The 16,714-nt window shown below is 41.0% G+C and overlaps 2 protein-coding genes across 4 annotated transcripts in view; both read right to left on the bottom strand.

The window, feature by feature from the left end:
* Positions 1 to 13,777, bottom strand: part of HtrA2 (HTRA2-related serine protease) — a 43,190-nt gene extending 29,413 nt beyond the window's left edge. For both annotated transcript variants that reach the window (XM_068374376.1, XM_068374377.1), the window contains exons 1-2: positions 13,627 to 13,777; positions 64 to 523 (exon numbers count right to left, since the gene is read on the bottom strand). In XM_068374376.1, the coding sequence (XP_068230477.1) occupies positions 64 to 523; positions 13,627 to 13,642 (476 nt within the window). In that variant the 5' untranslated portion in view covers positions 13,643 to 13,777. The remainder of the gene's footprint in view (positions 1 to 63; positions 524 to 13,626) is intronic.
* Positions 13,778 to 15,996: 2,219 nt separating this feature from the next.
* Positions 15,997 to 16,714, bottom strand: part of LOC137640680 (uncharacterized) — a 10,858-nt gene continuing 10,140 nt past the window's right edge. Inside the window, exon 4 of one of the 2 annotated variants that reach the window (XM_068373175.1) lies at positions 15,997 to 16,714. This exon is cut by the window's right edge and continues 355 nt beyond it. In XM_068373175.1, the coding sequence (XP_068229276.1) occupies positions 16,417 to 16,714 (298 nt within the window). In that variant the 3' untranslated portion in view covers positions 15,997 to 16,416. The other variant, XM_068373176.1, reaches the window with a different exon arrangement.

Raw genomic sequence — 16,714 nt, 5'->3', positions numbered from 1 at the left:
TCAGGGCTTTTTTCATTTCAAACCTATAAATCATGGAAGGAATCTTAATACTTTGTAACATACCTTCTGTTATCCTTTATTTCGATGTACACAACTCCATCAGACACCTTGTCAACAACATCAGCAATGAAGTTGAAGTTTTTCCTGTTGCTACCACTAGACGAAAGGTTTGCCAAATTGTTATTTTCATCAGCAATCAAAGAACTTATGTTAAAGGGGTTGGCTGCATGCACACCAGGCAGAATCTTTGGGGTTTGCCAATCTTCTGATCTTGCATCATAGCAAGTTTTTATTGCGGCACCAATGAGAAGACCACCTCCCAGTCCAACAGCTGTTCGGAGGTAGGATGCTTTTCGTTTATAGTTTCTAGGACTGGGAGGAATCTTCACTGAAGATGTTGTCTCACTATTGGGGACTTGTAGAGCAGTAGCCCTCTCAGTGCAGGCAGACAGCCTACGAAGGGCAGCTAACTGAATAGACAGTTTCCGCATGTCGCGTAACAACGCTGCACTTTGCTGAACACCTGTCATAAAAAATTAGTGTCACAAGAGGTTATCTAAGCATTTACGGACTTTTAATCAACTAGTACAGTTTATCTTAAATGTACAGTACTGTATGTCTACCATGAAGTAATAACACAAGTTCCAAAAACATAAATTTTTAAAGTAATTTGTATTTTTTCTTACTCTACAAACCTGAGTCCATTGATAGGAATGGGATTCAGGCAAAGCTGGAACAGCTACTAAAAATTTAACGAAGTAGTTATATCAACCGAAGGGTGGAGGGTAAGCTAGGTCCAACTGTCAGTCAGCTTAGGCCTGAGACTTGCATGATGGTTGAGGCAAGAAGTGTAACTTAATTGACTCATCCTTAGGGAGGAGGAAGTCCCGATAAAACAAAATCTGGTCTTGTATAGGACTAAAGTTGACAAAGTTCCTCAAAATCATCAGCAACTGCTTCAGTTGGTAGGAATGCCAAAGCACAAAACATTCTGACTAACAGTGATAATTTACTGTCAGTGTTGAATTGACTCTGAAGACCCAAATCATAAATTCGCTGATACTGTAATCGCTGTGGCACATATGAAAGAAACAGCCAACTGTTTCACAACTACGAAAATGCTTTCGCCGTCTTGGATTTTTATATGAATTTGTGCTTTGCCTGCAGTTTTACGCATCTCACATTGCAAAATAGCCTAAGCGTGTCAGCAATGCACTGACAGAAAACATATAAGTAATTTTTGTCATCGATAAATTTTTCTGTACCACTTTGAGATTTAACGTAATTGCAAGCCATTGCTATGGCTACTGTGAAGTTAAAATGGTGAAGGAAACAAAAACTACATCCAAGTTTTGATGTAAGGAAATCATATATGTACAGTATGGTTCACCAGTTTAAGAGCCATTCCAACTTAATAGCATAGTTAAAGACAAAGGGGCTACTGTACATAGAGCCTACAACTGCGAGACCCAGTTTTCTGAGAACAAATTTTCTCTGACACCAAGTTTTGTTATTTTTTCTTTACAAAAATTCTTTAACATTTTTGTATGCTCAACCAAGATATCATGTCCCAATTAATTTCAAATAAACAATAAGACATTATATTTACCTTTCTGAAACTCTGTTAGAGCACATGATCACTTTTTATGCCATTTCAGAAATTAATATTCAATGTGATTTAAAGACTGAGTTTACCCAGCACAGTCTTGGGTGTACCCAAAGCACGAACATTGGGGCGTGTTGTACATTATGTATGATTGTAGAATAGCAGACCAATCTTTGAAGGATTGCGAGAGAGCGGACGTGTGGATGAACATGATACAATGGGTTGCCCTTTGTATGCCTGACAATCATACCTTAGGAAAGAAGCCAGAGCAACCTCTCTATGTGGAGAAAAGAGATCCAATGGTCCTCAGGGATAATACGTATGCCTGACTTCCCTGAGGTTTGAGGGAAGCGTGTTCTCAATAAAGTAGATGCGGTAAGATCAGGTGAGTGCTGAGATGGTTGGTGTACAGCCCCAAAAAGGCGGGGTGCACGCTTCACTGTATGCTCAGGCTGAATGTGCAGAGGAGAAACTTCTGAGACATACCCATAAAAATAACTCTTGAGAACCCATGTCAGGGATAAAGAGCTGCTCATACGAACTAAAAACGTTCGTAGGAGGTGATGGCCAATGAGAAGGATGAGCATCAGCCAGAGCAATGTCAAAGGCTGGAGTGAAGTTTGAAGCTAAAGGATCACGGACGAAGGAAGAATCCTCGGGCTCATGAGGGAAGGCAGGAGGAAACACGTCGTCATAATTTGTAATAAAAACATGTCGCCATCCTCCATGATCATGTCATGGGTAAGACTTGATAACAAGGGGCCAGGCAAGGGAAGATCTATACTTAATCATTTTAAGGCGATGCAATTGATGGGGAGCAATCACATTTAGCCTTCTTCTGTCGGTCATGGAACCTCTCACATTGGGAGGATAACCAGTCCCTACACAAAACACAAGGGGACTCGGATAAGCAACTACGTGTATGTACTTAGCATGTAGAGCATACCAGATGAGGATCCATGTTAAAAGGGTCACGAAGATCCCACAGGGGCATCCCTCGATACCAGTACAAGGATGCCAAACACTCACTGGTTTCACACTCATTCTGTAACATAAGAGAAATAGACAGTAAACAAAATAAGAAAACTAAAGATCAGTAATTGACATTCAAACGCTTTAGCAACCAAAAATGGAGTGATTGATCAGCCATGGGCAACATCATACCATTCTATATGGTACAGGGGAGGGTGATGCAGCCATACCAGGCTGACAGATCTTCGATAATCCTTCAACCGGCTTTGCCCAGAAGTAACCTCTATTAAATGACTTGGTTTGTATCCTTATAGGAAAATCACCATTTCAAGAACAATAACATAATCACTGTTAGTGTAAATTGACTTTGGATGGATGAAAATAAAAAAAAAAATCAAATGAAAGGGATAACTACTGTAATCCCTAAAATCACAATGTTTACTTTCGATCAAACCTGAGACGGAGCAATAGGTTTTTGTGTAAGATTATAATTAAAATGTTATTTTCCTTAGTAAAATAAATTTTTGAATATACTTACCCGATGATCATGTAGCTGTCAACTCTGTTGCCCGACAGAAAAATCTAAGGTCGGGATACGCCAGCGATCGCTATACAGGTGGGGGTGTACACAACAGCGCCATCTGTCGAGTAGGTACTCAGGTACTTCTTGTCAACAAGAACTCAATTTTCTCCTCGGTCCACTGGTTCTCTATGGGGAGGAAGGGAGGGTCCTTAAATTCATGATCATCGGGTAAGTATATTCAAAAATTTATTTTACTAAGGAAAATAATATTTTTCAATATTAATCTTACCCGATGATCATGTAGCTGATTCACACCCAGGGGGGTGGGTGGAGACCAGCATACATGTTAACATTAGAAGCTAAGTATCCCGTATTTCATTTTAGCAGTTATTCAAAAATAACAAACATAAAATAAATAAGTACCTGGTAAGGAAGTCGACTTGAACCATTACTCTGCCTTTTTAAGTACGTCTTCCTTACTGAGCCTAGCGATCCTCTTAGGATGCTGAGCGACTCCTAGGTGCTGAAGTATGAAGGGCTGCAACCCATACTAAAGGACCTCATCACAACCTCTAATCTAGGCGCTTCTCAAGAAAGAATTTGACCACCCGCCAAATCAACCAGGATGCGGAAGGCTTCTTAGCCTTCCGTACAACCCAAAAACAACAATAAAAAGCATTTCAAGAGAAAGATTAAAAAAGGTTATGGGATTATGGGAATGTAGTGGTTGAGCCCTCACCTACTACTGCACTCGCTGCTACGAATGGTCCCAGGGTGCAGCAGTTCTCGTAAAGAGACTGGACATCTTTGAGGTAAAATGATGCGAACACTGACTTGCTTCTCCAATAGGTTGCATCCATAACACTCTGCAGAGAACGGTTCTGTTTGAAGGCCCCTGAAGTAGCGACAGCTCTAACTTCATGTGTCCTTACCTTCAGCAAAGCATGGTCTTCTTCCTTCAGATGAGAATGGGCCTCTCTAATCAAAAGCCTGATGTAATAAGAAACTGCGTTCTTAGACATCGGTAAAGCAGGTTTCTTGATAGAACACCATAAAGCTTCTGATTGTCCTCGTAATGGCTTTGTACGTCTTAAATAGTACTTAAGAGCTCTTACTGGGCAAAGTACTCTCTCTTGTTCATTACCAACCAAGTTGGACAGGCTTGGGATCTCGAACGACTTGGGCCAAGGACGAGAAGGAAGCTCGTTTTTAGCTAAAAAACCAAGCTGCAAGGAACATGTAGCCGTTTCAGATGTAAAACCTATGTTCCTGCTGAAGGCGTGAATCTCACTGACTCTTTTAGCTGTTGCCAAGCAAACGAGGAAAAGAGTCTTTAATGTGAGATCCTTAAAAGAGGCTGATTGAAGCGGTTCGAACCTTGCTGACATCAGGAACCTTAAAACCACGTCTAGGTTCCAGCCTGGTGTGGCTAACCGACGCTCCTTTGAGGTCTCAAAAGACTTAAGGAGGTCCTGTAGATCTTTGTTGGTGGAAAGATCTAAGCCTCTGTGGCGGAAGACTGCTGCCAACATGCTTCTGTAACCTTTGATCGTAGGAGCTGAAAGGGATCTTACATTCCTTAGATGTAAAAGGAAGTCAGCTATCTGCGTTACAGAGGTACTGGTTGAAGAAACTGCATTCGCCTTGCACCAGCTTCGGAAGACTTCCCATTTTGACTGGTAGACCTTGAGAGTGGATGTCCTCCTTGCTCTGGCAATCGCTCTGGCTGCCTCCTTCGAAAAGCCTCTAGCTCTTGAGAGTCTTTCGATAGTCTGAAGGCAGTCAGACGAAGAGCGTGGAGGCTTGGGTGTACCTTCTTTACGTGTGGCTGACGCAGAAGGTCCACTCTTAGAGGAAGAGTACTGGGAACGTCCACTAGCCATTGCAGTACCTCGGTGAACCATTCTCTCGCGGGCCAGAGGGGAGCAACCAACGTCAACCGTGTCCCTTCGTGAGAGGCGAACTTCTGCAGTACCTTGTTGACAATCTTGAACGGAGGGAACGCATACAGGTCTAGATGGAACCAATCCAGAAGAAAGGCATCTACGTGAACTGCTGCTGAGTCCGGAATCGGTGAACAATAAATCGGGAGCCTCTTGGTCATCGAGGTAGCGAATAGATCTATGGTGGGCTGACCCCACCGGGCCCATAGTCTGCTGCAAACATTCTTGTGAAGGGTCCACTCTGTGGGGATGACCTGACCCTTCCGGCTGAGGCGATCTGCCATGACATTCATGTCGCCTTGAATGAACCTCGTTACCAGCGAGATCTTTCGATCTCTTGACCAAGTGAGGAGGTCCCTTGCGATCTCGAACAACTTCCTCGAATGAGTCCCTCCTTGCTTGGAGATGTACGCCAAGGCTGTAGTGTTGTCGGAGTTCACCTCCACCACCTTGCCTAGAAGGAGGGACTTGAAGTTTCTCAAGGCCAGATGAACTGCCAATAGCTCCTTGCAGTTGATGTGAAGTGTTCTTTGCTCCTGATTCCACGTGCCCGAGCATTCCCGTCCGTCCAGTGTCGCACCCCAGCCCGTGTCCGATGCGTCCGAGAAGAGAAGTTGGTCGGGGGTCTGAACAGCCAATGGTAGACCTTCCTTGAGAAGAATGCTGTTCTTCCACCACGTCAGTGCAGACTTCATCTCTTCGGATATTGGAACTGAGACCGCTTCTAGCGTCATGTCCTTTCTCCAGTGAGCAGCTAGATGATACTGAAGGGGGCGGAGGTGGAGTCTCCCTAACTCGATGAACTGGGCCAGCGATGAAAGTGTCCCTGTTAGACTCATCCACTGCCTGACTGAACATCGGTTCCTTCTCAGCATGCTCTGGATGCATTCTTGGGCTTGACTGATCCTGGGGGCCGACGGAAAAGCCCGAAAAGCTCGACTCTGAATCTCCATACCTAGATAGACAATGGTTTGGGATGGGACGAGTTGGGACTTCTCTATATTGACCAGGAGGCCCAATTCCTTGGTCAGATCCATAGTCCATCTGAGATTCTCCAGACAGCGACGACTTGACGGAGCTCTTAAAAGCCAGTCGTCCAAATAGAGGGAGGCTCTGATGTCTGCCAAGTGAAGGAATTTGGCAATATTCCTCATCAGTTTGGTAAACACAAGAGGTGCCGTGCTTAGGCCAAAGCACAGGGCTTGGAACTGGTACACGACCTTTCCAAAGACGAACCTTAGGAAAGGTTGGGAGTCTGGATGGACGGGGACATGAAAGTACGCGTCTTTTAGGTCCAACGAGACCATCCAGTCTTCCTTCCTGACCGATGCTAGCACCGACTTCGTCGTCTCCATTGTGAACGTCTGCTTGGTGACAAAAGCATTGAGAGCACTGACGTCCAGCACCGGTCTCCAGCCTCCTCTCTTCTTCGCTACCAGGAAGAGACGGTTGTAGAAGCCCGGGGATTGATGGTCCCGGACTATGACTACCGCTCCCTTTTGTAGCAAGAGAGACACCTCTTGCTGCAAGGCTAGCCTCTTGTCCTCCTCCTTGTAGTTGGGAGAGAGGTTGATGGGAGTAGTTGCTAGAGGGGGATTGCGCCAGAACGGAATCCTGTACCCCTCTCTTAGCAACTTCACAGACTGAGCGTCTGCACCTCTGCTCTCCCAAGCCTGCCAGTAGTTCTTGAGCCTGGCTCCCACTGCTGTCTGGAGAGGAAGGCAGTCAGATTCTGCCTTTTGAGGACTTGGAACCCTTCTTCTTTTTGCCACGATGACTGTCGGCACGGGTACCTCCTCTGCTGGAGGTTCTGCCACGAAAGGGCGGGATGAACCTAGATGCTGGTGTGTCCATCCTAGGTCTAGGCACGGAAGGTAAAGAGACTTTACGTGCGGAAGAAGCCACCAGGTCATGGGTATCCTTCTGGATCAACGAGGCAGCAATCCCCTTGATCAGCTCTTCCGGAAAGAGACACTTGGAAAGCGGAGCAAACATCAACTCCGACTTCTGGCATGGTGTGATCCCCGCAGACAAGAAGGAGCAAAGATGATCTCTCTTCTTAAGCACTCCAGACACATACGAAGCCACAAGCTCACCAGACCCATCCCGAATGGCTTTGTCCATGCTAGACATGATAAGCATGGCAGAGTCCTTATCCGAAGGGGAAGTCTTTCTGCTTAACGCTCCCAAACACCAGTCGAGTAAGTTGAAGATCTCAAAAGCACGAAAAACTCCCTTCAACAGATGGTCCATGTCAGAAAAGGACCAGCAAATCTTAGATCGTCTCATAGCCAGCCTGCGGGGAGAGTCAACCAGACTTGAGAAGTCGCCCTGGGCAGAGGCAGGAACTCCCAAGCCGGGTTCCTCTCCCGTGGCATACCAGACGCTAGATTTGGAAGCAAGCTTGGTAGGCGGAAAGATGAAGGCAGTCTTCCCCAGTTGCTTCTTGGACTGCAACCACTCTCCCAGTACCCTCAAAGCTCTTTTGGATGAGCGCGCGAGTACGAGTTTCGTGAAGGCAGGAGCTGCTGACTGCATGCCTAAAGCGAACTCGGAGGGAGGTGAGCGCGGGGTTGCAGACACAAACTGTTCCGGATACAGTTCCCTAAACAGTGCAAGGACTTTCCTAAAGTCTAAGGAGGGAGGCGTAGACTTGGGTTCTTCAATGTCGGAGTGCGGATCGTCCAAATGCGCAGCTTCGTCGTCATCAGATACTCCATCATCCGAATGCTGAGGAGGAAGTGGCAAAGGTGGAGCAGAAAGCTGAACGGCTGAATCCGGCAGCACGGGTGCATGCGTAGCTGCACCGGATCCAACATCATGCCGCTGCTGGTCAGTCTGCGAGCTGGCAACAACAAAAGCGGAGTGCTGGTGCGTGGGAGGGACTGCCGTGGGTTGCGGAGCATGCCGCATTGCGTCAAAACACGGCAGCTTGACAGCACCTTCCCACTGCTGATGCGGAAGCTCACGCATGTCAACGGAGGGTGCAGCATGAACATGCGTCTGGCAGGGTCGACTGCGCATCGGTGGTGGAGCTCTCACAGGTGGAGTGTGGGAGCAGGCAGCCGCAGTATCTGCTGAGCGCACAACCGTGGCAGGTTGTAGGTTAACAGGTGCAGTGTCAACCTTCTCAGCACGATACTCCTGCATGAAGGAAGCAAGCTGAGACTGCATAGTCTGCAGCATGGACCACTTAGGGTCTACCGTGGTTGGTGCGGCAACAGACGGAGTGGGTGCCTGCTGCGGAACCACGACCTTAGATTTTTCTGTCGGGCAACAGAGTTGACAGCTACATGATCATCGGGTAAGATTAATATTGAAAATTATTCAATATTTAACAAGTACCAGTGAAAGTTGAAAGGAATTACATGTGATGCTTAGGTTTGATGCCATTAAAACCTTTATACAGTATGAGAGTTAGACCTAGGCCTATTTCTGAGAGCTTGTTCATGCCAGTAATTAATTTTGTAAGCTACTGTACTCACGAAAATGTGAATAGGAAACGACTTTTGCGGTATTAAGGTTTGTTCATTGAATAAGATATTAACCCTGGATAGGTACGCTCCTCGGACACCCCTTTAAGGGTATACTCGGACGCGAACGACCCCGACGCCAAAAAAAATTCTTGAAAAATCAGTTTTTGCAGTAACCTCCTTTTTTCTTTTGCCAAAAAAAACTTCAATGAATGCTTAAAACAACTGTAAAGATAAATACTACTCATCTGCAGAAAAACTATTTATTATAAATATTTTAAAAAATTAAGTAGAAAAAAAAAAGACCTGACATAAAAATTCATAAAAAAAAAGTTTATACATATATACACAAATCCTTTTAGGAATTGATTCTTGAATGTTTAGGACACATCTTGATGTATTTTGGATGAAGTCAGACCCATGGAGGTGAAGATCTGAAATGAGAAAAAAAGAGTAACTTTTTTTGGCCAAAAAAATTTGTCCAAATTTCATGAATCTTTTTGGGTACCCAAATGAAATAGGAAGTTGCTAATTTTTTTAGGGAATAAACATATGTTATCCTAAAATATAAATATGTAAAAAAATCTTCATTATTTTGTAAATTACATTTATATCAGGGGCCATATCTAAAGGTAATTTTTTGAGTACTTAGAAATTTCGTAAAAAAATACATATATTTAATATATAATATGATATTTATGCAGGTAAAAATACACCAAAATATCACAAATTCTATAGGGAACAAGAATATATATAGATAGGGCAGCTTACGCTTCGGATATGTCCATAAAATGGCCGCCAACCACACTGACTCAGACTCCCTAATCTGCCACTTGAAATGTAGGAAGGGTATGTCAATTTCAAGGTGTTATTTACTAATCTAATTATTATTGGATATGCATAAAAATTGTATGGTGGGTTGCTGGATAATTGTCGATTATTTTACGACTATAAAATTGAAATTCTGACCCAAAAAAAATTTTTTGAAGGGAAATAAAATCGAAAAATAAAAAAATGTAAAACAATATAATATTTTAGCTAAAAAAATTTGATGATATTCAATCAAAAAAAAAAGTAAACAAAATTTTCCGACAAATAAACATCTAGAGGAATCATTACTCTGTGATAGTTCCTTAGTACGTAGTAATTTTGAAAGAATTGGGAAAAAACGAAAAAATGGCAATCACCGGAAAATCGAACACATACCTATATATACGCCATATCTGGCTAAAAAAAAGATAGGCATGGGTAGCCAGATCATCTAGAAACACTTTCCAACACTATAAAAATATAAGTTTTGCGACACTACTTGCCAATTCCTTACGGTAACATGACTAAGCAAAAAAATGCAAAACAAATAAAAAGGGGCACTCGCGGAAAAATGGCTAACATTCTAATATACGGCATTTCAGAAAAAGAAAATTCAGCTACGTGCTAGGCAAACCATCAAGGCACATTTTCCGACAAATAAACATCTAAATGAATCATTACTCTGTGATAGTTCCTTAGTACGTAGTAATTTTGAAAGAAATGGGAAAAAACGAAAAAATGGCAATCACAGGAAAATCGAACACATACCTATATATACGCCATATCTGGCTAAAAAAAAAAAAAGATAGGCATGGGTAGCCAGATCATCTAGAAACACTTTCCAACACTATAAAATTATAAGTTTTGCGACACTACTTGCCAATTCCTTACGGTAACATGACTAAGCAAAAAAATGCAAAACAAATAAAAAGGGGCACTCGTGGAAAAATGGCCATTCTAATATACGGCATTTCAGAAAAAAAAAATTTCAGCCACGTGCTAGGCAAACCATCAAGGCACATTTTCCGACAAATAAACATATAAATGAATCATTACTCTGTGATAGTTCCTTAGTAAGTAGTAATTTTGAAAGAAATGGGAAAAAAAGAAAAAATGGCAATCACAGGAAAATCGAACACATACTTATATATACGCCATATCTGGCTAAAAAAAAAATAGGCATGGGTAGCCAGATCATCTAGAAACACTTTCCAACACTATAAAAATATAAGTTTTGCGACACTACTTGCCAATTCCTTACGGTAACATGACTAAGCAAAAAAATGCAAAACAAATAAAAAGGGGCACTCGCGGAAAAATGCCCAACATTCTAATATACGGCATCTCAGATAAAAAAAAAGACATGCACGTGTTAGCCCAACCATCAAGGCACACTTTCTAACACATAAACATGAAAAAAAAATCAATAATATACGGCAATTCCTTACTACGTAGTAAATTTTTACAAATATTGAAAAAAAACAGAAATTGGCAACCGCAGTTAAATACCCAATATACCAATAACTACGTCGTATCTGACAAAAACAAAATCACGCATGGGTAGCCAGATCATCTAGACACACTTTCCAACACTAAAAGAGCAAAAGTTTTACGACACTATTTCGCAATATCTTACGGAAAAATGACTTGGCAAAAAAATGAAAAAAAATGAAAAAGGGGTACTCGCGGTAAAATGCCCGACATTCTAATATACGGCATCTCAGATAAAAAAAAAGACATGCACGTGTTAGCCCAACCATCAAGGCACACTTTCTAACACATAAACATGAAAAAAAAATGAATAATATACGGCAATTCCTTACTACGTAGTAATTTTTACAAATATTGAAAAAAAACAGAAATTGGTAACCGCAGTTAAATACCCAATATACCAATAACTACGTCGTATCTGACAAAAACAAAGTCATGCATGGGTAGCCAGATCATCTAGACACACTTTCCAACACTAAACAAGCAAAAGTTTTACGACACTATTTGGCAATATCTTACGGAAAAATGACTTGGCAAAAAAATGAAAAAAAATGAAAAAGGGGCACTCGCGGTAAAATGGTCCTCGTGGTGATGAACGACATTTTAACTAAAAAAAAAATCATGCACATGGTAGCCAAACAATCCACCAAGACTTTCCACAACTGATAACCTATACAAGTTGCACCATTCTACGACAATTTCATAATACGTAATAACTTTGATAATTATGCAAACTACCTTAGAAGGGTAAACTCGGTCGCGCTCGACCCCGACGCGTCTCAGAAATCGGGGAAGGAGTACAGCTACAGCAATGCACATCTGGACACTACTAGAGCGTGTAGGGGAGACACCTCCTGCAGGTCGATCACCCACAAATTCAGTCACGGGGGTGAGTCACGTGAGAAAAACCTGTTTTTTTTTTACGCTCGGGGTCGCAAACGACCCATCGTACCTATCCAGGGTTAAGAGCACATTATGCTAGTATAGGTTCAGGAAGGATGAGGGGTGCACAAGTAAATATCTAATAAACCGCTTGTCCCACATTATTGTTGATTGTGGAGGGGGATACCCCCTACCTCCCTCTCTCTAGAGATTTTTAATAGAATGATTCAAATTGGATAAAACTAAAAAGGACTCTAACCGGTAAAATTATAGTTATAGACGGAACAACATTTTGGCCAGAAAAATTTTTTTTTCCTGTAGTAACTAAAGTGCTTTCACTGAATTTGACCTTCACTTCAACAGCAAACAAACCCAAAACTGTTAGACCGTATAAGTACAGGGATATTTTTTAGAAATCTAATGGTTTTTGCTCCGCAGTTCACTCACATCGCTTGCGGAAAAAGAAAAACATCGATTATTATTTCTTAGATATTTAAGTTTTTATTTGCAGTGAAAATAAATTCCATTTTTCAAAGAAAATGGGGTAAATATATGATACTTTCAATTTCTAACCAAATACATGAACCATATATTTTTCCTACTGGCTATCTTGTGTTGTATGCATTTCTGACCATTATTATTGGGGCAAAAAACCTATTCATGAGTTTTTGGACCCCTTGTATAAAGACAATTATGGGGGACCCCAGTAGGAAACCAGGATTTTTTGGGTGGGGATATGTCATAAATGAGTGATTTACAGCAATGATAATGGTCAGAAATACAAAATAAGCACAAGATAACCAGTTGGAAAAATATATGGTTCATGTAAGAGGCTGAAAACAAGACCAAAACGTGATTATTTGACACTTTTCAGATTTTTAAAAGGGTACACAACCTAACAAAAACCCACCTAACCTAACCTAGTAGTTCCCAGGTCACAACCACTAGCCGGACACCCCATTCTCAGGTCACAAACTAAAAGTAAATCACAAATAATTCCTTACCTTATGACTGACACCGTCTCTTTTATTCTTTTTTTTTTTTGTCTTGGCAATATTTACAGAAGCTTTACAGTAAAAAATGAGCAGGTCTTTCCCAAAATTTAAGTCAGAATCGGACCTTTGAGGCATTATTTGGCTGTTATTTTTTTAATTTCACATGAGTAACAATAGCTTTACACAGAATGGAGAGCATTTCAATCATAATCAATTGCCGACATATATGAAATTACACTAAATTTCAAAATAGATTGATGTACTTCCCTTAAGTTCCCTCTTTATGTGATGGTGGTTAAGTTAAAACTGAAGGGGAAGGTGGAAAAAAATATGGCTATCATAGAACAACATCCGAGAACTTATGAAGAAATACTTATAAGCTTTTAATTGGTTTAAAATATCCACCTGACAGATAAGTCATAGTAAATGCACAGAAAGCTCCCCAAACCAATCGGAACCGAGCATGAGCAATAGGTAGACAAAACAATGCTTACAGGTGGCCGCTATCACACATACACCCCTACAACTGTTTTTTTTAGTAGAAAAACTTTCCCCGTCCGTAACTATAATAAAACCAAGTAACCTACACGCCGAAATCCATACACCGATTTCGAAAAATAATCTGTAATTCCTGATGTCTTAGGGGTAACAGTTGATCTTAATGGAAAAAGTTTAACTCTGGACAATTCAATAGGTAATAAAAAAGTACGTGTCCAATTACTTGACACTACTAAAACAGAAGAAACCTAAGAAATATAATTCTGACCAAAGACCACAGTTGTCCCTCTAGCTTACGGTGACATAATGTTGGACTTGCCTCGTCTTGTCTACCTTTTAGTCAAATCCCGTCTTGCTATTTACGACCAAGCTACTGGAAAGAGATGTCAAAGCAATACATTATCACAAGGTAATACAATTACTCAAAACTTACTTCTCAACGACAACATTTCGATGAAACACAAAGGAAAAATGAGTCATATAAATGTGTGTATCGTCACAGATAAGTTTATGATAGTAGTAGTAAGATGGATTCCCCTTTGCTACAGCCCACCTTATATTTTTCATTGATGTATTTTCAGCCTTTATAACATAAACAGCATTTGTTTATATACTTCCAAAACTGTCATCTCCCACTTAAGGATATGCCCCTGCCTAGCGATCTAGCGGACTGGGGTTCTAATTCCGCACAAGCTCGATAGTTTCTTGTTGGCCAGGGGCCAGGGCACAGCCGCCCGTTGAGATACTACCCCTAGAGAGTTAGGGGGTCCTTTGACTGGCCAGACAGTACAACATTTGATTCTTGTCTCTGGTTACGGTTCATTCCCTTTGCCTACACAGACACCTAATAGTCTGGCCTATTCTTTATAGATTCTCCTCTGTCCTCATGCACCTGACAACACTGAGATTACCAAACAATTCTTCTTCACCCAAGGGGTTAACTACGGCAATGTAATTGTTCAGTGGCTACTTTCCTCTTGGTAAGGGTAGAAGACTCTTTAGCTATGGTAAGCAGCTCTTCTAGGAGAAGGACACTCCAAAATCAAACCATTGTTCTCTAGTCTTGGGTAGTGCTATAGCCTCTGTACCATGGTCTTCCACTGTCTTGAGTTAGAGTTCTCTTGCTTGAGGGTACACTGTTCTATCTACTTTCTCTTCCTCTTGTTTTGTCGAAGTTTATATTGTTTATTTAGGAAATATTTATTTTAATGTTATTACTATTCTTAAAATATTTTACTTTTCCTTGTTTCCTTTCCTCGCTGAGCCATTTTCCCTGTTGAGGCCCCTTGGCTTATAGCATCCTGCTTTTCCAACTAGGGTTATAGCTTAGCATTTAATAATGATAATAATAATAATAACCATCCTTGTGAGATAAAGATGAAGTGTTTGGAGGAGCCTATAGTACCTTCTGACATCAGCAGCCATTGCCTTGCATTCTCTGATCCTAACTTGGGTGCAAAGGGGGCTCGAGTGTTTATCATAAGTATATATGGTCAGACTTAAGGGAATTGCCCCTTTAAATCTTTAAGACCAGCTATGCTATAAGGTTTGGAGACTATAAAAATGAAGTAGAGATAAAAATTGCAGAAATGAGGATGTTGATGTTCTCACTGGTGGCAATGAGGTAGGATAAGATCAGAAATAAATTCATTCGAGGGTCAATGACCTTGGATATAAAGCAAGATAAATAAAACTAAGGTGCTTTGGCCATGTGAAGAGAAGGGAGGAAGAGTATGTTTGGAGGAGGATGCTAAGATGGAGCCACTACGGGAAGGATGAAAGGAAGGACTAAGTTGGCATGACAGAGGAGGATTCAGTAAATAGAAGTACAAGGAGAGAGATGGTCCGCTGTAGCGACTCCTAAACGGAAGAAGTAGAAAAAAAATATCTAGAGCATTACTAAAACCATTTACTTAACTTCAACAGAGGCAGACATGTGTAGTCAGAATGACCACCTGTTGTGCAGGTCAGGTGGTTAAGACCACTCTGCTTAGCTGCTCCCTTGCCATTTCTTGGGGAGGGGACGTTCCTGTGGGAGAGCAAAACTTAGACTAAGACTATGTGTTCCTACTTACTCTTATCTTTTATTTGGAGATTATTAAACATTCTAAATAGTATTTTACTATACTTCAATCGTGAATACTAATTTGTATGAAAAATATTTGTTTATTCATTTAGAAATGTTTTATACGTAATTTACATCAATGATGTTATTGCCAATTTTATGACATGTTTCAACCAGCAAGCTAGAATATGTCAATAAAGTCTTAGTTTGACGATAGAATGAACGTGTCATTCAAGCAATCTAATTTTATCTGCTGCAATGAACATTTCTCAAGAATATTTTTCTGACAATACTCATGTACTTTATTCATTTTCTCACTAGGCTATTTTCCTTGTTGGAGCCCTTGAGTTTATAGCACCATGCTTTTCCAACTAGAGTTGTAGCTTAGGTAATAATAATCATCATCATCTCCTCCTTTGCCTATTATTGAGTGTGCCCAAACCATCTATCCTTCATCACGAGCTCATCCACACATGGCACTCGAGTAATCTCTTACAGATTACTTTGCAATCCTGTCCCGCGATTTAACTCTCAATATGGATTCCTTCGCCTGCAAGTTTTCAGGAGATATTAATCATTATGTTTAAGAGAACAAAAATTGCTCTCCTTCTCGTTTCCATTTACCATTCCAAGTCAATTTACTTAATTTCAATCATAAAAACCTGAAGGGAAATCTCTTTATTCATAATCAATCATCTGGGAGAAGATGAAACAACTAAGTCTTTCGGTCAATATATATTAAAAGATTTCCCAGCATAAAAAGATATAAAGATATTCACATGATGAAAATAACAGGTTGTAAAATATAATTTACAGATCTTAAAATATTCAGCACAACTAATATAAAAATATACAGAAAATATATAAAATATACAAAATCGCGTATGTAAAAATATAACAGATAATAATCTATACATGTACAGCACTAAAATATTTCAAATACACAAACACGAAAGTCTACCAGTAATGTATACATATTTATAGATACAACCTTAATCCTAACTCACTCTAAAAGAGTCCGTCAATATTTAACATCTTAGGCTAAAAAACAAGAATGCAAGACTAAAATTACACCTCTAAAAGCACAACATTGCATAAATATAGTAAAAATATACTTGACACCTAACTACAACACAATTGAAAATTATCGGGACATATTTACTCTCTGCTCCGATCCATATTCAAAACAAGAACTTTAATCCTTAATGCAGAAACCCAGTCAGCGAAGCGTCTGATGGTGGGGACGTAAAACTCCTCCCAATCCTCCAGAGAAAATCCGCTCTCGGCCTTGTACACAAAAACTACCTTCTGGACGTCGAACCTTCCCGGGATGTCCAACATCCTCCCCACACACTGCCGGAACCAGCGGGTACGATTGGCCAGGGTGTCGTTCTGCAGTCCTTCCAAAAAGTGGTCATCGCTCCTCCTGGGCCCATTGAAGCTTGCCCGACTCTCA

The sequence above is a fragment of the Palaemon carinicauda genome, chromosome 5, assembly GCF_036898095.1.
Source record: "Palaemon carinicauda isolate YSFRI2023 chromosome 5, ASM3689809v2, whole genome shotgun sequence".
Lineage (NCBI taxonomy): Eukaryota > Metazoa > Arthropoda > Malacostraca > Decapoda > Palaemonidae > Palaemon > Palaemon carinicauda.
Note: the sequence above shows the minus strand (reverse complement) of the source record. Positions and strands in the feature narration are given on the sequence as shown.